The sequence below is a fragment of the Meles meles genome, chromosome 11 (genome assembly GCF_922984935.1).
Source record: "Meles meles chromosome 11, mMelMel3.1 paternal haplotype, whole genome shotgun sequence".
In the NCBI taxonomy this organism is placed as follows: Eukaryota; Metazoa; Chordata; class Mammalia; order Carnivora; family Mustelidae; genus Meles; species Meles meles.
Window position 1 is genome coordinate 85,919,283 of NC_060076.1, and position 20,966 is coordinate 85,940,248.

Sequence of the window (20,966 nt, forward strand, 5' to 3'; positions counted from 1 at the left end):
ATCTTTCTGCCCCTCAAATAAATAAATTCTTTAAAAAAATAAAATTTAAATGTTATTTCCCCAAACATGAACAAGTGGTGTTAGCTTTTAGCATAGTTTATAATTTTACACATTTTTTTCCCCCAAGAAAAACCTTTTTTTTTTTCTTTTTAGTTTTTATTTTTTTATTTAAGTAATCTCTATATTAGTGCAGGGCTTAAACTCAGGACCCCAAGATCAAGAGCCGCACGCTCCTCTGACTGAGCCAGCCAGGAGCCCCAATTTTACATATCTAAAATAGGAACAGTGCCTATGGCTTAAATTAGTGTTCAGTCATTTTTTAGTCCAGCGAGTTTTTTTCCCTTCTTTTCTGGCTGACGAGTTAATGATATTTGGATGTATCTGGAGTTCCTTTTTCTTGAAGAGGTCTCAAACCACTAATTTAATTTAGAGAGGACTACTGGAAATTTCAGCTCACAATAACTTACATCCTGGTGAAATTACCACATTTCGTTTTGATTTTAAGGGAGAGCTATGGGTGGAACAAAGGAGATGAGGCCATCTGGCTCCTTCAGTGTTCCAAACCTAAACTCTAATGGGGGGGTTTCTGTGTCGGGGAAGGCGTGGTATTTTTTTCTGAACCAGTGTGACAATAAGTGAGTGGTGGGAACGGTGGTACTGAGGCAGACACCTGATCTCTGGGTGTGAGAGCTTTGTCCCCAGTGAGAGTGGGATAGGCACGGAGCCCTCACACCTGCATTGAGAGTCACGCTACTCAGCTGAATGGGGACTGCCACGCTTTGCTCGGAGATTTCTTTTTTTTCTTTCTTTTCTTTTTTTTTTTTAATATTTTATTTATTTGACAGAGAAATCAGGCAGAGGCAGGCAGAGAGGCAGGCAGAGAGAGAGGAGGAAGCAGGCTCCCCGCGGAGCAGAGAGCCCGATGTGGGGCTTGATCCCAGGACCCTGGGATCGTGACCTGAGCGGAAGGCAGAGGCTTTAACCCACTGAGCCACCCAGGCGCCCCTGCTCGGAGATTTCAATCCGACCAGTAAAGACCCATCAAAGGCATAGTCTGCTAGAACACTGGCAGGGTTTCAGATGTTGGTGGAGAAAGAGTCACTGGATTATGCAGTTTGAATCCTGGAAATAGAATTTGATTCATGGGTTTAGAAGACGGAGGGAAAGACTAGAAAGATTCGTCTTGGAGATAGGAGGGGGGTGATGACAGCAGATGTTTCTCTTTTCCCAGGTCAACGGCACCGACTTTACCATCCAGAACGCAGGCGTCCTCCTCCTTATTGTGGATGCCTGCAGCGTTCCCTTCCGGCTAATGGAAAAAAAGATTTTCTCTCCTGCTGATGTCAGTCGCATGGAAGAGTATTTGAGAACAAGCATCCCTCCAAGGTAGGCGACGCTTGTTCTGCAAGAGGGGACGGACCATCGCAACAGGTGACACCTGGTTAACTCCGAGCTTTGGTTCGTCTTTCCACCCTTTTGTGGTGTGGGCTTTTAGGGCTGTTGAAAGGCGGTCGTTTCTTCCTCGTCTCAGATTGGCGCCCATGGTCTAAGCTGCATAGCATTGCTCGGTGAAAGCCCAGATGTAAGCGGAGTTTGCAAACTGTGTGAAGGCTCTTCACGTGGGAATTGTCCAATATTTGGGAATATTAACAATATTCCAAATGAACAATATTTTCCCACTTTTTAGTATTTGGTCAATTATATTGCACCTAACTTAACTCAGAAGGTTCATTTCCAGTTTAAAACAATTTTATAGACAATTTGACCTTCATGGCTATCCATCATACTGATAAGCCCTCAGATGGCGTTGTGCTGTGAATTCCCCACCTAGCTCAGGTGCAAGCGACGGGAAAGGAGTCAATTCAGTTTTAAGTGGACTAGTATCTGGTCTCTCTTTTAAGAGCCTTGGCCTTATGGGTTTTGTTTCATTGGTCTCTGAAGAAGAATGCACATGAGCAAAACCTTTCTTTTCGGGGGGCTGGTTAGACCCTGCCTGGAGGCAAGGAGATGAATTCAGGCTCCTCTTTGCCGCCCAGCTGTGCTGCAGACACTAACTTACATGCAGACCTTTGTTCAGTGAGGCAGCTAAGGGAAACATAAGCCTCCTGGGGAATAAGGTCCTGTCTGGTTTTTGAATGCATCTTCTGTCATCTGATGACTTACGCTCTTTACATATGACAGGACCAAATTTCAAATGAAGTCACTGGATTATTTGAATGTAATATTCAGTGTGCTGAATATTACAGCTCTATTTTCTGCTTTGTGGTACTTCTAGGGATTTCCTTTCCAAGGCCTCAATTTTCTTTAAGGATTTAAAGATTTTTGCTGATGGTGGGTACGTTTACTCAGTTCACCTAAACCCCTCTAGGGCATACTGCTCACCATAAATTTGTAGGATAACATGGCAGTCCTGTAAGGTACTCTATAGATTTAAGAGTTAAAACCAACCCATTAAAAAGTCACTAGGTTGTTTCTGGAAAGGGTACTGAAGGAAGGCTTTTAAGATGTGGGTAGCTCTCTGTTTCTTCATCTGGGCTGGTTACGTAAGTACATCATGTGCAGAAATTCAAAATGCTATACACTTAATGATACTTTTCTGTATGTATATTGTATCTTTTTTTTCCCCTTAAGATTTTATTTATTTATTTGAGAGAGAGAGAGAGCGTAAGCAGGGGGAGCTGGAGAGGGAAAGAGAGAAGCAGATTCCTCACTAGGCAAGAAGCCCAACATATGGGACTCGATCCCTGCACCCTGGGATCACGACCTGAGCCTAGGCAGACGCTTAACTGACTGAGCCACCCAGGAGATCCTGTATGTTGTATCTTAACAAAGTCTTAAGAAGTTATGGAGCAGCTACCAGTGTCTTCTAGAGAACTAGGCACACACGGGTGTGTGGGTCCCTGGGGACCTATAAGTGATCTCATGGGACGGGCCTGAAGAAGAGGGTCAGGCCTGTAGGGTTGCTGTGGTCGGACCTCTGTCCTGACGCTGAGTGGTCTCCCCTGCTTTAGGATGACGTCAACATGTCAAGACCCACATTAAGAAAATGAACACTAATGGTTATATAAAAGTTGAAGCAAAGAATAGTGGATGAGTAACTGTGGGAGAGTAATAAAATATTTGTAAACAACTTAAAATAATACAAGGGGCTTGTTTTGTAACATATTAAAATAAATCATGAGGCCATAGTAATTAAGCCCATGTGACTCCAGCAGAGTTGAGAGAGAGAGATCAGGAGAAGAGAAAATCTGCAAACGGATTTAAGTATATGTGTTGATATGCTGCATAATAAACGCGGAATTTAAACCAAACCATGGGGCACAGACTTTATTTCTTTTTAGAGCTGGTGTTTATTCATATATTTTATAAATAGAGCATCGGAAACAAAATTAGCTTCCCTTATTAATATATTCCAATTAAAGAGGTGAGTCCCAGTTCACTCACTGGGTCAACTGACCTCAATGACCTTGGCTTTCCCAATACTTGGAGACACCTTACAGTAGCAGTGTGGGTCCTGGGTGGGTTCTGGCCAGGGCAGGGAGCCTGAACTTGGAACACCAGCGATGTGAAAAGCATCTGGGTTTTGTTTCCTGCTTGTTTTTAGTTCTGCTTTTATCTAGTATTTCTCTAGTATTATCTAGTATTTCTTCTAGTATTTCAGAAAGGCACTCAATTAATACATGCTGATTTTTTGAAATTCCCTCCAATTTTCTGACTTTTATGTACAGGTCAATTGTTCTGTTGAGCACAAGAGGAGAAATAAAGCATTTAAATATTTCCAATTCATTAGTACCTCTGGGATTAGCCAAACCAGCTCATCTTTATAACAAAGGTTTGTATTTGCATTTTTCCTTGAAGTTCTTACGAGTCCATAGAAGCTTCTGGTGGGATAAGCTGCCAGAGCTTAGTTTGCTGGAGTGGGTATCAGTAAGATAATTTTTAAATCAGGAGACATTAGGGAAGTGTTTGGGGATGTGGTTTGTTATTTGGGGCAAGAGGTGGGTGGTCAGAGTTCACCGGCTGACGCAAGGAAGTGTAGCTTTTCTGTTTCATAGCTATCTTTGTTTTGCTCACCTCCGACTCACCTCCCACATGGTCTTGCCTGGAACGATTCGATGGACAAATGGTGTATTTTTTTTTTTTTTTTTAAAGGGAGTACCATATTTTTGGGATTCAGCGGAAACTTTAAACCATCCTGGTCTAAGCTGTTTACCAGTCCTGCTGGCCAGGGCCTCGGGCTGCTCGAACAGTTCCTACCTTTGCAGCTGGATGAATATGGTTGTCCTCGAGCCAGCGCTGTCCGCCGGAGGGATCTGGAGCTGTTCACGCAGACTGCAAAAGCACATTAGGGACTCACTGTAACTTAAGTGCTGGGGGAAGAAAAAAAAATGTGAACTAACTTATTTAATTTATGGCATTTTAAAAATGACACTGTTAACCCAATGGAACCATTTTCCTGTCTGATACAGAGAGGGGATGAAAGGATTTAAAGTGATGGCTTGAATACCAGCTCGCGCACCTTCTAGTTGTACAGAGTGTTGAAGAATTTATTTGGGTTGGTTAGGCTGGTGTATTCGGAGAGCATTTCTCCTGCCCTCACCCGCCCCTCCGTGTGTCTTAGTGACTGTAACCAGCTTTACCTTCTGTGTGACAGGATGCTGTAGGGGGGAGGTGGGGGCCTCTGAGGGTCACCCGAGTCCTTGAGCGGACCAGCTTTTGTAGCACCTGGGATACTTGGAGTCTGATGCCCGGTTGTGTCATTGGCTTTGGGTCAGCAGTTGACTCGGGTGGCGGGCGTGTACAGTGAGTCCCCAGGTGCAGGATCGGGGGCCACAGCCTTTGCGGATTGTATAGGATACTCGATGACAGAGTCTTAAGTGGCAACTCAGGCCCAGCTCATGCCCCCCCTTTTTTTTGCCTGGGGCATGTGCTATTTCTATCCATTTGTACATTGATTCCTTCCAAGGGTTGAACTTTCAGACGAAAGCATACTGGGACAAAGGGCTTTAGGGATTTGACGTCTCTTTAAAACTTGCGCCCCCGGGGCAAAAAATTGGATCAGCGCCGCCGAGGTCTGAAGTTGCTGGGACCATATCTGCAGCTTTAATCCTTAGCCTGTTTCGACTGTCTATTCGTGTTTAACATGCAGAGCTGAGCTGAATATTTACGTTTTTTTAAAAAGAAGAAGGCCGTGTTCCTGAACTGTACACGTGGGTCATTTCAAGGGGCACAAGGGAAGTCTGTTCTCGGGATTGCTCCTGTACCCGGGTTTCGTTGTTGTTTTTGTGTGATTTTTTTTTTAAGCTTTTCTGCTCACCGTCCTGCCAGGAAAATTACAGAAAGCTCAACAATACCCCAAAATATTGTACTCAGGGTGAGGAAAAAGGGAAAGCCTTTGAAGGGCCAGAATCATGGAGGGGGGATATTTAGTAACAATACTCTGCAGAGCGTTCGAGGAATTGGTCACTCTTAATTAATTAAATTGTTAGAGCCAGTTAAGAAAGTGCCGCGATGCGCGATTTCCCTTCCCCCTGGGTGCATGCGTGTCCAGCCTGTGAGACTTGTGTGTAGCAGAAAGATGAACTCCACAGCCAGAGATGACACCACACCGAGGGCAAAGAAGGATCAAAAAAACGCCTTCGCCTTTTCCCAAACCTGCAGTACAAGGAGGGTATGACAGACGCGGCCATGGCGAGAGGGCAGGAAGTGAGTTCAGGCTGACTTGGCAGTGAACACGGACAAATTCACTCTCCTGCACCAAAAGCAAAGGCTGAGTGAGGTCCTGTCCCTCGGCGTCCCGGACAAGCTGCAGAGCAGGTCTGAAACTTCTGTTACTTTACAAAATATGCTACCTCAAAATGCTACCGATAAACCATTCTAACTCTTAAGTGCTCTTGCTAAGGGCATGTGTCTTAAAGTTGAGGGTTGTTGTTGTTTTCTTTTGTATATTGATGAACAAGATCTTACCTATTAAATATATTATTGGATCATGGTTTCTGAAGGTGATTAAAGTTTGTGTGTGTGTGTGTGTGTGTGTGTGTGTGTGTTTTTATGACTTAAATATCTTCGATGTGTGTTTTTTAGAGTTTGGTTCTTTAAAGATCTGGAGAGGCTATGTCAGTTCCGAGGCACTCAGTGTTTCTGATTTGTACGCTAATTGTCAGGGCCTAAGTTAAATAAATAAAATTATGTGTGCATGTATTTTTTATATATGCGTGTGACTCAGTCAATTGATCAGCCGTTTTTCATTCCAGCTTCCGGCGATGGAAAAGTTCTTGGCAGGGATGAGGAAGGGAAACTCTCCACCAGGGAGACTGGAAAACGCTAAGCTTCAGAAGGGCAGGGACCCCCTTCTGCAGTGCAGACCTTTTCCACTGAACCTGCGCAGTGGAATTGCCTGGGAGCTTTAAAAAAAAAAAAAAAAATCCCAAGGCCTGGGACCCACCCCCCACCCCGACACTCAGATTTAATTGGGGTGGGATGCAGCCTGGGTATTGGAATTTTTTTAAAGCTCCCTGTGTGATTCCAGAACACAGCCACGTTTAAAAACCATTGCACTAATATAACAGGTACACTATTTAACTCGAGTCTGTAATTTTTTGTGACTTGAGCAAAATCATGTGTATCTATTATTTTTACATTCCTGAACTCCCAACCCTAAACAGCGCTTCACTATTGTCTTCTTTAAATAGAGTTTTAAATACGGTTTTCAATCCTTAATCACCTCACTTTGTTAAGTTGGTCAACTAAGTTTTTAAATACATTTCCGGCAAGGGGGGGAGCCAGCAATCTGTTTTATTTCTATGGGGAAGATGGATTCAAGGGTGATTTACAAGTTCATAAGCATTTTCCATCAGGTGAGGCAGTTGGCGGAGCTCCAGAAATGTGGCCGTCCACAAATCAGCCGGCTGATGAGAAACACAGGGCTTTCTCATATGTCCACAGACGTGGGTTTTAAGTCTTTGCTGTGAGGTTCCTGCCTCTGCACCTGAGCCTGGCGTGCCACGTAGTCTCTTCTGAAGCTGGAGGAGAGCTTGCAGGAACGTGAAGGGCGGGCTCCTGGTTTCGGGATGTGACTGCAAGTGGCCGCTCAGCTGACATTCGGATGCGGGGATGGCACAGGGGGTTTTAGGACTTCCCTGTTCTCCAGTTTCATGAGAAAAGAACAAATGCATCCTCATGCCATTAAGTGGGTAACTTCGTAGTGAGGAGGGGCAGGCCATGCGGTGATAGACGCTTGAAGGCTTCAGACAACGAGGTGTTCCTTCCCTCGGAGATGAGGTCATGTTCGGATAAGCCCGGTGGAAGGCATTTTTTTTTTTTAAAGGTTTTATTTATTTATTTGACAGAGAGAGAGAGATCTCAAGTAGACAGAGAGGCAGGCAGAGAGAGAGGGGGAAGCAGGCTCCCCGCTGAGTGGAGAACCTGATGTGGAACTCTATCCCCGGACCCTGAGATCATGACCTGAGCCAAAGGCAGTGGCTTAACCCACTGAGCCACCCAGGTTCCCCTGGAAGGCATTTTAATAAACAGGAATGCACTTGGTGAATTCAAGTGGGTTTTTCTCCCCCAGCTTGGTCCTCGTATGTACAGATCCCATCATGACCGTCTTTGTTGATTCTGTGATACAGAGTTGGACCTGACCCTCCAGAATTCTCGTTTGGCTTTCATATACTTAGGAAACCATGTTTAGTAACCAGAGAAGTTCCCCTAAAGGTGAAGACTGAATGGGAGTAATTGGGTAACAGATTTGTATCATTACTCTTATCTTAACTTGGCAACAATCCAGTCTGCTGGAAATGCAAGCAGAGACTCTGGGTGGGAGTGGATTTTCTTTTTCTTTTCTTTCTTTTTTTTTTTTTTTTAAGATTTTATTTATTTATTTGACAGATACAGTGAGAGAGGGAACACAAACAGGGGAGTTGAAGAGGGAGAAGCAGGCTTCCGCTGAGCAGGGAGCCTGACTCGGGGCTTGATCCCAGGACCCTGAGATCATGACCTGAGCTGAAGGCAGACACTTAACGACTGAGGCACCCAGGTGTCCCAGGAGCTGATTTTCAGCCAAAGGTCAGGGAGGAAAAAATCAAGGAAAGGCATCCCCAGTCCCTTGTTCACAAGTAACAAAATGCTATTCACATCTTGCTGGGCCATTGGAGTCATCTGGAAGGCAGAGGGTTTTGTCTTTTTTCTACCCATTTGTCCTCAAAACAAGAGAAAGCTGGGGACATCTGGGTGGCTCAGTCAGTTAAGTGTCTGCCTTTGGCTCAAGTCATGATCCCCGGGTCCGGGGATTGATCCCTGTGCAGGACTCCCTGTTCAGTGGGTAGCCTGCTTCTCTCTCATTCATTCATACATACATACATGCATAAATATTTTTTAAAAAGAAGCTGGAAAAGATGCTAATCAGGCGCTTGTGTTGTGGGGAAGGGCACACACAGACCGTATTTTATGTGATAAAATTAGGGAATGAACTGACTGAACTGACTGATGAGGCTTTCTAAAGGAGGAACTGTGCCCTACAGGGCGTCCAAAAATATCAGCCGTAAGAAGGTGTGAAATGTTCTATCTGAAAATACATCAGAGAGTCTGTCAGAAAACAGTCTCATAGATTCAGGTTTTCGATTTTCCTAAGATGGACAGTGTGATTAGTCTGGATAAGAGAAGTCATTGATTTCGGGTGCCTGAGTGGCTCAGTCCGTTGAAAGTCTGCCTTTGGCTCAGGTTGTGATCCCAGGGTCCTGGGTCAAGCCCCGTGTTGGGTTCCCTGCTCTGTGGAGAGCCTGCTTCCTCTCTCTCTGTGTCAAATAAATAAAATATATTTTTTTAAGTCATCAATTTCAAGCTCATCCTCAGAAGAACTTCGACCTTAGGAGCACAACTGAATTCCTCAGGGGTTGGTGAAGTGACATGGAGGTCAGATTTGACCCCTGACTGGTTTTGTACCAATTCTGAGCCAAGAATGATGTTTGTATCTTTAAAGGTGACACGTTGGAAAAAGTCAAAAGAAGAGCATAATTTTGTGATGTGAAAATTAAAGTTCAGTGATAAGTGAAGTCTTAGTGAAAGACAGCCACATCCATCTGCTCCCGCGTGGGCTACATGTCCCAGGGGCAGACCTGAGGCGCTAGCGGGGCACAGAGTCTACATGACTTCAGAGCTGAAATCGTTTACTCCGTTCCTTTACTGAGGAAGTTTGCTCTTGGTGAAGGGTCTACTGGTGTTCATTATCCTCTTCTTGGGACTTACAGAAGACTTGAGAATTTTTTAACTAGAAAGTTAAGGGGAGGGGCGCCTGGGTGGCTCAGTGGGTTAAGCCGCTGCCTTCGGCTCAGGTCAAGATCTCAGGGTCCTGGGATCGGGTCCCACATCGGGCTCTCTGCTCAGCAGGGAGCCTGCTTCCCTCTCTCTCTCTGCCTACCTCTCTGTCTACTTGTGATCTCTCTCTGTCAAATAAATAAATAAAATCTTTAAAAAAAAAAAAAAGTTAAGGGGAAAAACCAGCATGAGAATCACCTGAGGTGCTTGATGAACGTGGGGAATCTCCAGCTCCAACTCAGACGGGAGAATTGGTATCTCCTGGGGTTGGAGCCGGGAATATAATGTTATAACAAGCTCCCCAGGTACTTCTAATAATGAAAAATCTGAGAATTTTTCTGAGAACCCCATAAGGTTTAGTGAGCTCCTGTTACGTCTCTCCCTCCTTTCCTTCGGCAGAGAACACATCTGAACACATCGTAATGTTGTGTTTTTGAACCCTGATCTCCGTGGTCTTCCCACAGAAGACTTTCTGTGACAGATGCAGGGCAGATCTGATGTGCACAGCACAGTCTGTCACTGTTCCTGGGGCAGAAGTTTGGAGCCTGTGATAAAAGCCTCCCTCCAAAAAAAAAAAAAAAAAGCCTCCCTCCATCGTCTGAAATTCTCATTATTAGATGATTCCTTTGGCTTGGGTGTTCCCACTCTGGAGGGCGAGCCATCCTTTGTTTCCTGCAAGTTCTTGTTAGTTTCAGAAGTTTAAAGGAATATATGCATTAAGCCATAATCAAGCCACACGGAATAACAAAAGCGTAGTTTCTTTGCTTTGGGATGGAATTGTATCCACTCTGGTGATTTCACATTCCTGGAAGCACTGATTGTCGATTGCAGACTTCTCTCTCTCTCTTTTTTTTTTTTTTAAGGTTAGAGTGAATGACTTCATACAAGCAGTTTGATTAGTAAGTGAATGCCTTTTAACACAAACTTTATGAAGGCAGTGGGAGGCGGTTGGATGAGCTGGGAGATTATGAAATTAGTCTTTGCTGACAGAGGGTGGGACACTCTGTGGGCGACTGTGGCAGGGCTCCCTTCTTCCACCTCCTCCCACCAGCCCATGTTGGTCTGAAACACCCAGTTCCTGAGAGCGGAAGGCGTAGATCAGATGGGTTGCCGATGGGAGCTTATATAGGATCTTACAGATCTCAGGGAGCAAGGGGCATCGTTAGTTCCCAATGTGGCAGAGAAGAAGAGAGTTCTGATCCCGGGAGACAAAAGTCATCCAAAACTTGTCGCCTCCCAAAATGCACACTTGAGCGGTCTTCTAAGGGAAAGGATTCTTCGGGAGTAGTTAGTGGATTTTAGACCTTGAAGTGCCTAATCTGGTTCATTGCTGTGGTCCGGTGCATGTTCTGGCCACCAGGCTAGGTCCCATGTCCGTCGGGGGTCTTTACTAGCCTTGTGACTTCGGGTGCATCCCTAGTCCTGATTTTCAGCTCTTTCGTCTATACAATGGGGCTACTGGGGTAAAATTACAAAGGGGATTAAATGAGAACAATCATGGTTCCCAAACAAGGTTCATTATCAACAATAACAATGCCTGAGTCGTTTGTTTACAAAACAAAATAAAAAACAAAACTTAGACTTACAGACACCTGTGAATTCTAATTTAGTAGTTTTAGAGCTAAGGATTAGGGAATCTTTTTTGTTTAAAGCAGACTTTGGAGATGATGCCAGATTTGGGAAGCCCTGAGATGTGCCTGTGAAAGCCCGTGGTCTAGTTCTAACACGCTTTCTGTACTCAGTTGTTTGTATCTGGAAAACAGGACTTTGGGCCGGGCAGTACGTGTTCAGTGACTCGGTTTGAGCATCCTCATGGAATGTCCTTTGTGCCCTTTGTTGTGCCAGCTGTGTACCTCGGCAAGCCAGCTGTATGCGGGCCAGCGCTACGAGCTGTGGAAGGCAGCTGTGAGTGAGACCCTGCGTCTGCACCCCGTTCCTTGGCTGGTGTGTGCGGCTTTCTGCTCTCCGTTCCTGGGAGGAAAAAGTGCAGTTCAGCTAATAGTTTGCTCTTCCAATCCCTCTTGCCCTAAACTCAACATGGGCTAGAAACAACTTATTTCTAATTATTACTCCATCCTTCAACCACCCACGTTTTTACTTTTACTTCTTCTTCTTCTTTTTTTTTTTTTTTAAGATTTTATTTATTTGCCAGAGAGAAAGCTTAAGCACAGCAGGGAGAGGGAGAAGCAGGCTCCCTATTGAGCAGGGACCCCCATGCGGGGCTCCATCCCAGGACCCCGGGATCATGACCCAAGCCGAAGGCAGACACAACCCACGGAGCCATCTAGGCATCCTTTCACTTTTGCTTCTTATCAAGCGGGACAAATGCTAACATACAGTGAAATGGTTCAAAGCTTGGACTGAGATGGCAAGCCGAAGCTGAGAGGAGGGCTTGGAGAATGAGTGTCTTTGGCAGGGAAATTTCCCGAGTTTTTCTGCACCCCATTTCTTCCTTGTCACACCTCCTCCCGACTGCCCCAGGGTCCACTGCTGCGGTCTGGTCCGACTGGCCAAGACCACATTCCCGGACCTCTCTGTACCTCTCACACCCCTGCTCACACATTCCATGTCCAGCCTTCAGGAGTCTGAGCCCTTGCTAAACAAATTCAAAGTCAGATTAGTCCTCATGTCTAAAACTAGTTTCCTCGTGGGCAATGATGCCTTTTTAATATCAGCCCACAGTGCTTATAATGCTCCCGGGAACGTGTTGCTGCAAGTTTTGTGTACCTGATTTGACGTAATGTTGCTCTCCCACATACTTCACCTACAAATGAAGCTGATGCTATCAAAGCCCAGGGGAAGTTGCAAATCTGGAAAATCCACAAACCAGGTAATCAGTCACCGGGTAATGGGATGAATACCATCCAAGGATACCAGCACTTGTATTTGAATGGAATCCCTTCTGATCATCTTTTTTTTTTTTCCTTCTGATCATCTTTTAAGAAGGTTATGGATAATACGATGATTTTCCTCCTTTTTTAAAAAAGATTTTATTTATTTGACAGAAATCACAAGTAGGCAGAGAGATGGGGGTGGGGAGCAGGCTCCCTGCTGAGCAGAGAACCCCATGCGGGGCTCAGTCCCAGGACCCTGAGATCATGACCTGAGCCGAAGGCAGAGGCTTAACCCACTGAGCCACCCAGGCACCCCGAAATTCCTCCTACTTAAGCAATGTTCTCAGAACACAGGCTAGATGAGAACTGGATGAGAACCCTACCTGGCTCTGAAACCTGTAATCCATTTGGATTCCAGGCCCTGGGGCTTGGCCACAAGAAAGCATATTTATTCCAGTGTCTTCCTGGAAGCTGTGCTCTGTGAGCACTGGAAAATCCCTTTGTTTATAGTGTCTTGCATTTCTGTAAATCGCCTTATCTCAGTAGCTTAAAGGAAGAGATTGGGTAATTACAGCTTTCCTTTGTTACAGCTTTATATTGAAAACACATGCCCCCAAGGTTAAATGAGGATCCAAGTGGATAGATAGATGATATATAAACAAGATTAGAGATCACAAGGATTGGGAGTTTCCTGTGCACTTTCATCCAGAGGAAGAAGGTCAATTACAAATACAAAATTATTATTTTGAGGGGTAAAGACAGGGTGATTTTATTATATTGATGATCTATATTTTCTGTCTCTTGTTTCCAATTCCTTGAAATGGGATGATTTTTAAAATTTCAGTTGTGATTTTTTAACGTGATAGTATCTAAAATAATTGGATTCAGAATCTGTTGACAAGTATAATGATGGGATATTTTGGATAGTCAACTTTCAAATTATCAACTTAATGCCTATGTCCTTGCTATATATTTGAATTAACAGGATAGGTTCTTTTCACTTTATTCAGGTTCTTTATCTTGTTTACAGAAGACAAGTGATTAATATGAAGCAATAAGGTACCCAGTGAAAGACTTACTTATTTATTTTTTTAAAGATTTTATTTATTTATTTGATAGAGATCACAAGTAGGCAGAGAGGCAGGCAGAGAGAGAGTTGGGGGTGAAGCAGGCTCCCCGCTGAGCAGAGAGCCCGATGCGGGGCTTGAACCCAGGACCTGGGATCATGCCCTGAGCAGAAGGCAGACACTTCTCTTCTCATTTCTCTCTCTTCTTCTTGACTGAGCCACCCAGGTGCGCCTCCATTAACTATTTCTTTCTTTTTTTTTTTTTTTTAAAGATTTTTATTTTTTTTGACAGATAGAGATTACAAGTAGGCAGAGAGGCAGGCAGAGAGAGAGAGAGGAGGAAGCAGGCTCCCAGCCAAGCAGAGAGCCCGATGCGGGGCTTGATCCCAGGACTCTGGGATCATGACCTGAGCCGAATGCAGAGGCTTTAACCCGCTGAGCCACCCAGGTGCCCCCCATTAACTATTTCTATGCTTAAGTAAGCAGGTCAGAGCCCGTGGCATCTCATTACTAAATTCGCTATTTTTTTTTTAAAGAAAGCAATTAACTTTAAAAAAAAATTAAATTAATTAGCATATAGTGTATTATTTGTTTCAGGGGTACAGATCTGTGATTCATCAGTCTTATATTTACCCACTGCTCATTTTAAAGAAATCCTGCCCTCCTTGTTACTCTGTGTGTGTGTGTGTGTGTGTGTGTGTGTGTGTCTAATATGCCTGAGAGTTTATGTTATGCTGATATCATCACTACAACCAATTCAAGTCTTTATCACTTGACCTTCACCTTGAATTCAGTTTTCTATGCTATCTCTCTTGAATTTAATTAAAAGCCCTCAACATGACAACCTTGAATTTAATTTAATCTTCAACATTATGACTTTTATCACATTGTAAACAGAACTATCATTTTAGTGTGTCAAAAAGTATATATTCTTGGGGCGCCTGGGTGGCTCAGTGGGTTAAGCCTCTGCCTTCTGCTCAGGTCATGATCTCAGGGTCCTGGGATTGAGCCCCGCATCGGGCTCTCTGCTCAGCGGGGAGCCTGCTTCCTCCTCTCTCTGCCTGCTGCTCTCCCTACTTGTGATCTGTCTCTCTCTGTCAAATAAATAAATAAAATCTTAAGAAAAAAAAAGATACTCAAATGCATCTTAAAAATTTTTTTTCAAAAAAAATAGTATATATTCTTCGCAGTGTTTCATGTAATCTAAATTTGTAAATACTGCTTCTGCTTTATCCTTGATATACCTGACTGTCTAACTTTGTGATAAGTGACATGAGCTTTATATTACATATGTTTCTTTGAAACCTTGGTTTTTTGGTAATGATATAATTGACAATTTGGAATGAGACCATGTCAGAAACTCACTTTTTTTTTTTTTAAGATTTTATTTATTTATTTGACAGACAGAGATCACAAGTAGGCAGAGAGGGAGGCAGAGAGAGGGAGAGGAGGAAGCAGGCTCCCCGCTGAGCATAGAGCCCCACACGGGGCTCCATTCCAGGACGCCGGGATCATGACCTGAGCGGAAGGCAGAGGCTTTAACCCACTGAGCCACCCAGGCGCCCCAGAAACTCACATTTTAAAAACAAAATTTGGTTCCAACCCTGGAACTTTGTCCTCTGAGGGCTACACAGAGAATATTTTACTGGTGTGTACAGTGTTAAAGAAAAAAATACTCAGTACTCTTGCAAAAGATGGTGAGGTGGACTTCATTCAAGGGGTTATTACAGTAGGGTTTTGTACCGGGAGAGTAGATGGAGCTCAGTTCGGGATACAACAAGGACAAGTGGACATTCGTAGCTGAGGAGCAGAGTGGGGGATTGGGTGATGGGAAATTACTAAGAGGAAACATCTCCAGCAGGGGGATTCCAGCTTTACAGGATTTTTGACAGGGTGATAAGATACCAAGGGTGGGGAATTTTCCCTAAGCTGAGGCAGCAAGATTCCTGTTAAAACTGGATTAAATGGGCCAAAAGGTCCCAAGAACCCAAGGTCAGGGGTCTAGTCGGAAGAGGGGCCCAGTGGAGCCTGACTCATTTTGGTCATGGAGATCATCTTCATCAGTGGTAAGTAGAAGGATATTACTTTGTGGGTGAAGTCACGTCTACCGTTAGTGACCATGGGGGAAGTTAGCTATTAGATGTACCCATCTGTGTGGTATGAGTTTCTAAGTTTAGAGAGAAAGAACGTTTAGCTTCTCTCTGATTAGATGTCTGTGAGATTGCCTTGAAATGGGCTGTAATGTTGAATATTAAGGTTTCACGTTTTACATGGAAAAAGGACAGTTTTGAAGGAGGGACATCGCTGTTATGGAATATTACCTTCTGGGTTTTGCATTCTTGAGTGTTTTCCAAAGCTCAAAATTATCTTCTTATTTAATTAATTTATTTATTAAAAGATTTAATTTATTTATTTGACAGACAGAGATCACAAGTAGGCAGAGAGGCAGGCAGAGTGCAGGGCTCGATCCCAGGACCCCGAGATCATGACTTGAGCCAATGGCAGAGGCTTAACCCACTGAGCCACCCAGGTGCTCCTGGAATTATCTTTTTAAAAGTGAGGTTTATGGGCTGTTCCATCAGAACCGTGGAGTTTACTGTTAAAAACTGCAGATTCATGGATTTCATTCTAAATAGTTTGAGTTAGAATCTTTGGTTGAAACCCCCAAACCTGCATTTAAATAAGCAGCCTAAACAGTGGAATGAATCACAGCACCCAGAAATAGACCTGTAACAAAGATGGCATTACAATCAGTGGGCAAGGGATAAACTATTCAATAAATAGAGTGAGAATAAATGGTTTTCTATGGAAAAAGATGCAGTTGGAGTCCTACCAAACACCATGAAGAAAAACAAACTCAATATGAATTAAATGTTTCAGTGTGAAACGTAGAACTATAAAACTTTTATTTTATTATTTCTTTTAAAGAGTCTACTTACTTATTTGACAGAGACACAGCAAGAGAGTGAACAGGAGCAGGCAGAGTGAGAGAGGAAGAACAGGCTTCCCACGGGGCAAGGAGCCCGATGCGGGGCTGGATCCCAGGACTCAGGGATCATGAATTGAGCCAAAAGCAGACGCTTAACGACTGAGTCACCCAGGTACCCCAAACTATAAAATTTTAGAGAAAATACTGAAGAATATAATTTTGACATTGGAAGGGAGAAATAGATGTTAAATACATAAAAAAACACAGGGGCACCTGGGTGGTGCAGTTGGTTAAGCATCCGACCCTTGGTTTCGGCTCAGGTGATCTCAGGGTTGAGAGATTGAGCCCCATATGGGGCTTTGTGCTGAGCTCAGAGTCTGCTGAAGTTTTCTCACTCCCTCGCCCCTCCTGCCTCACTCTCTCTCTCTCAAATAAATAAATCTTTAAAAAAATACATAAAAAACAAATAATAAAAATTTACCAGATTACAATGTAATAATTTTGTATGACAAAAGATATCTTAAATAAAGCCAAGAGACACAGCATAAACTTGGATGAGGTCTTTGTAACGAGTATAACCAAAAATAAGAATTCGTAGAAAAAACATATAAAGAACTTCTCTAAATCATTAACAAAATAAAAGCAAACCAGGGGGAAAAAAGGGCAAATGTCGATCATATCCAACTCAGAACAGGAAACCAAAGGTAAATACATATATGATAAAAGATGTCTAACTCTATTAGTGTTTAGGGATAATGCAATTAAAAAGTGAGATATTGGGGTGCCTGGATGGCTCAATCGGTTAAGGGGCCAACTCTTGGTTTCAGATCAGGTCTTGATCTCAGGGTTGTGAGACTGAGCCCCATATCAGGTTCCATGCTCAGCCCAAGAATCTGCTTAAGACTCTCTCTGCCCCTCCCCACTGTGTGTGGTCTCTAAAATAAATAAATAAGTAAATCATTTAAAAAAAAAAAAGTGAGATACCGTTCAAAGGGTTCATGAATATGTAGAGGAAATGAAACTTTTGGATACATTGGTGGCTAGAAAGTGAGTACGAACACTTTGGAGATCAAATTGGTAGTACTGGGGCACCTGGGTGGCTCAGTTGGTTAAGGGACTGCCTTAGGCTCAGGTCAGGATCCTGGAGTCCTGGGATCGAGTCCCACATCAGGCTCCCTGCTCGGCAGGGAGTCTGCTTCTCCTGCTGACCACTCTCCTCTCATGCTCGCTCGCTTGCTCTCAAATAAATGAATAAAATCATTTAAAAAAATTAAAAAAAATTGGTAGTATCTAATAGCTTTGTATATAAGCTACCCTAACTATATATTTCTATGAATATCCTGTTCCTATGTGCAAAGAAATATGTGGGGATATTTATGGCTGGCTTTAAATGAGTAAAACATTGGACAGAACATGGATGTTTTTTATTGAGGGGTTATATAAACATAGTGTATTCATAGACTCCACTACTATATTCCAGTTAAAATGAATGAATCATGTTATGCATCTAGAAAAGGTAATATTGGTAGGTGTTGGGGAGGAAGAATTTCTTCTTCCTTTCAAAGTCTTTTAGCTGGACTAAGAATCAAATTAACACGAGACAGATTAATAGGAGAAAAATCAAATTTAATAGCATATATATGGGAAATCTACATGGGCATGGAAATTCCAAAGACAGAACATTTTTCTTTTAAATACAGGCAATTTAAAGGATCCATCATCTGGCCATTTGTGGTAGGATCTGTCAATATTGACTCAAACCAATATGCCTTAATGGCTTAACCAAAGATGCAGGAGGTGTCCAAAGGGGACATAGATGACGTAGCCCCACGATCCAAAAGTTCACTCTCAGAATTAGCTGGAGAAGGCAAAGATGTTTGTTGCACAGGTGGTAATGATGGTGTAATGAAAACAACATCTAGGGCTCCTGGGTGGCTCAGTGGGTTAAGCCTCTGCCTTCAGCTCAGGTCATGATTTTGGGTCCTGGGATTGAGCCCCGCATCGGACTCTCTGCTCAAGCGGGCAGCCTGCTTCCTCCTCTCTGTCTCTGTCTGCCTCTCTGCCTACTTGTGATCTCTGTCTGTCAAATAAATAAATTAAAAAATTCTTAAAACAACAACAACAACATTTAAATTCTTCTCCCCAAACATGAGATGCCTCTAGCCACAGACCTGCTAATCTGCGACACCGGGCTGGCAGTACTGGAATGGGACTTTGCACACTACCAAGCAACAAAGGTTAGTGTGACAAAGGTTCCTGTGGTTTGGAACCTCTCCTAGCAGACACCCCTGAGAGCTGGCATGGCCAAACAGAAGGAGAGAAGGGGAGAGCGAGAGAGACTTGGATCCCTGGTCTGTTTGAAGTCCAAAGTTCACCTCTTGTAAGTGCACTGTCAGGATGGTGGAGACCAAAAAGAATGTTCTCATTGGTCACAAAGCCTATGGTCTTAGGACATAGACCAAGACAGAAGGAAAAATACATGTACACTAATAGCGTTAGCTGAGCTTTTGGTCTTTGGAGCCATTATAATACCCAAGAGGTATATGCCGTGGGGTTGGTGACTGTGTGTGGTTTTGTAGTCTACCTCATTGCATGGAAGTTTTCTTGAGGTTAGCAGATGACCCAGTGTCAATGTGACCCATTCTGCGACCAACTTTTCCCACCATGGGCGGCGTCTTGAGGTGTGAGCATTCTAATAGCTTTTAAGTGCTCAGTCTGTGCCCCTTGGTTTTGTGGCTTTGGCTTCCAGGATGCCCCTTAGCAACAGCTTTTACCTCACGCGCACGTCAAGTGACACGGACAAAAGAAAACAAAGATCTTCTCTGGGAAGAAATGCATCAGTCACCAAGAGTACGCTACCAAACTAGGCCCAAGGAACTGGCTCCACAAGTATTTTCTCTGGCTAATCTAGATTTACAAAGAGAGAAAAAGGATTCTCGTTATTCTCCCTTCATCCGACGCCACAGATAGATGTCAGGAAGTTGCCGTGGCAAGAAATGTGAACTTGTGTTGGCTGTTCGTCAGGTTTCCCAAGGACCTCTCAGCTGCAGCGGTGTCCAGGGCAAGCAGTGTCCAGTGAGTTCAAGTATCCTGCCAACAATGTCAGTTGTTGGAGAGGAAGAATTTTCTCTTCTCTTCAAGGTCCTTCTAGCTGGACTAAGAATCAGATGGCCATGAGATAGATAACAGGAGAAAATCAAATTTAATCACGTATGTACAGGGAATCCACAGACATGGAAATTCCAAAGACAGTGAGGCAACATGATGCTTGTGTGAGCTGAAGAGAGCGATCGGGGGTGCCTGGGTGGCTCAGTTGGTTAAGCGACTGCCTTTGGCTCATGTCATGATCCGGGAGTCCTGGGGTCGAGTCCTGCATCAGGCTCCCTGCTCAGCAAGGAGTCTACTTCTCCCTCTGACCTTCTCCCCTCTCATGCTCTCTCTTTGTCAAATAAATAAATAAATTCTTAAAAAAAAAAAAAAAAAGAGCGGTCGGGGTCTGAGGATACAAAGGGGAGAAAGACCATTAACAAGAAGGTGAGAGGATATGTTTGGAGAGCAAAGGTTTCTCTATTATGTAGGTAAGTTTCTTAGGCACAGAGGAATCTCTGTTAAATAGCTTTCTTCCTGGTGTAATCAGGCAGTTGAGCGTGGAGATAAACAGCTTTTCTGGAATCTTCTATGTTTTGATTGCTTTTAACTGAAAATAATATTCCTGCCAAAGTGGCCCATCTTGGGGTGACCTGCCTTTGGTCCTTACATAGAGAAGGTACATATGAATCCATAAGCATTGGTGACATATTTATAGTTGCAAACATATTGCTGAAGCTGCACGATCCAATTTCCTTCTACTCCTGCTAACCTTACAGATTCATTATTTTATATTTAGAAATCAATGTTGAGGTTAAAAACTCTCTTAAAACTCATCTCATCCATTTTTTTTCCTTTTTAAGAAAGATCTTCTTAAATGAACTTTAACTGTAGAATAGTTTTAGATGGATAGAACATTTGTGAAGGTTGTATTGTACAGAGAATTCGCATATATTCCCACACCTAGTTTTCCATATAATTCACATCTTACAGTAGCTGGTACATTTGCTACAATTAATGAACTAAATAGAGTTTATGTTTTATTCAGTCTATGTTAGTTTTTAGCTAATGTACCTCATGTGTTCTAGAATGCCATCTAGGATACAGTGTAAATGTTTTTGTCATGTCTCCCTGGGCTCCTTTCAGTTATGGTAGTTTCTCAGACTTTTCCCTTTTTTGTTGTTTTTAATGGCTGTGCCCATTTTGAGCTGTAATGGTCAGGTAATTCATAGAATGCTCTTCACTGGGATCTGTCTGATATTTTTCTCATAATTACGTTGGAATTACATTGGAGAAGAACACCACAGAAATGAAGTACCATTCTCATCACATTGTATCAAGTGTACATATTGTTAGCATGACTTACCGTCTTTGGTGGTAACCTTGATCCTCTGGCAGAGGTAGTGTTTGCCAGGTTTCTCATCTGTAAAGTTATTTTGTTTTCTCCTTTTTCTATGCTGCACTCCTTGGAAGAAAGTCGTTATGGGCAGCCCGCACTGCTCTCCCTTTTTAGAAAGAGAAATTGTAAGGGCGCCTGGGTGGCTCAGTTGGTTAGGTGTCTGACTTCAGCTCAGGTTATGATCCCAGGGTCCTGGGATTGAGCCCCATGTCAGGCTCCCTGCTCAGTGGGGAGCTTGCTTCACTCTCTACCTCTGCCCCTCCCTCGACTCATGTTCTTTGTCTCTCAAATAAATAAATAAATAAAATCTTAAAAAGGAAATCTTAAAAACAAAA

The 20,966-nt window shown here is 43.4% G+C and overlaps 1 protein-coding gene across 3 annotated transcripts in view; it reads left to right on the forward strand.

The window, feature by feature from the left end:
* CEMIP2 (cell migration inducing hyaluronidase 2) overlaps positions 1-5,336 on the forward strand; it is a 98,253-nt gene extending 92,917 nt beyond the window's left edge. For all 3 annotated transcript variants that reach the window (XM_046022385.1, XM_046022384.1, XM_046022383.1), the window contains 3 exons: positions 1,232-1,386; positions 3,729-3,832; positions 4,153-5,336. In XM_046022385.1, coding sequence (XP_045878341.1) covers positions 1,232-1,386; positions 3,729-3,832; positions 4,153-4,349 — 456 coding nt within the window. In that variant the 3' untranslated portion in view covers positions 4,350-5,336. The remainder of the gene's footprint in view (positions 1-1,231; positions 1,387-3,728; positions 3,833-4,152) is intronic.
* The last annotated feature ends 15,630 nt before the right edge of the window (positions 5,337-20,966 follow it).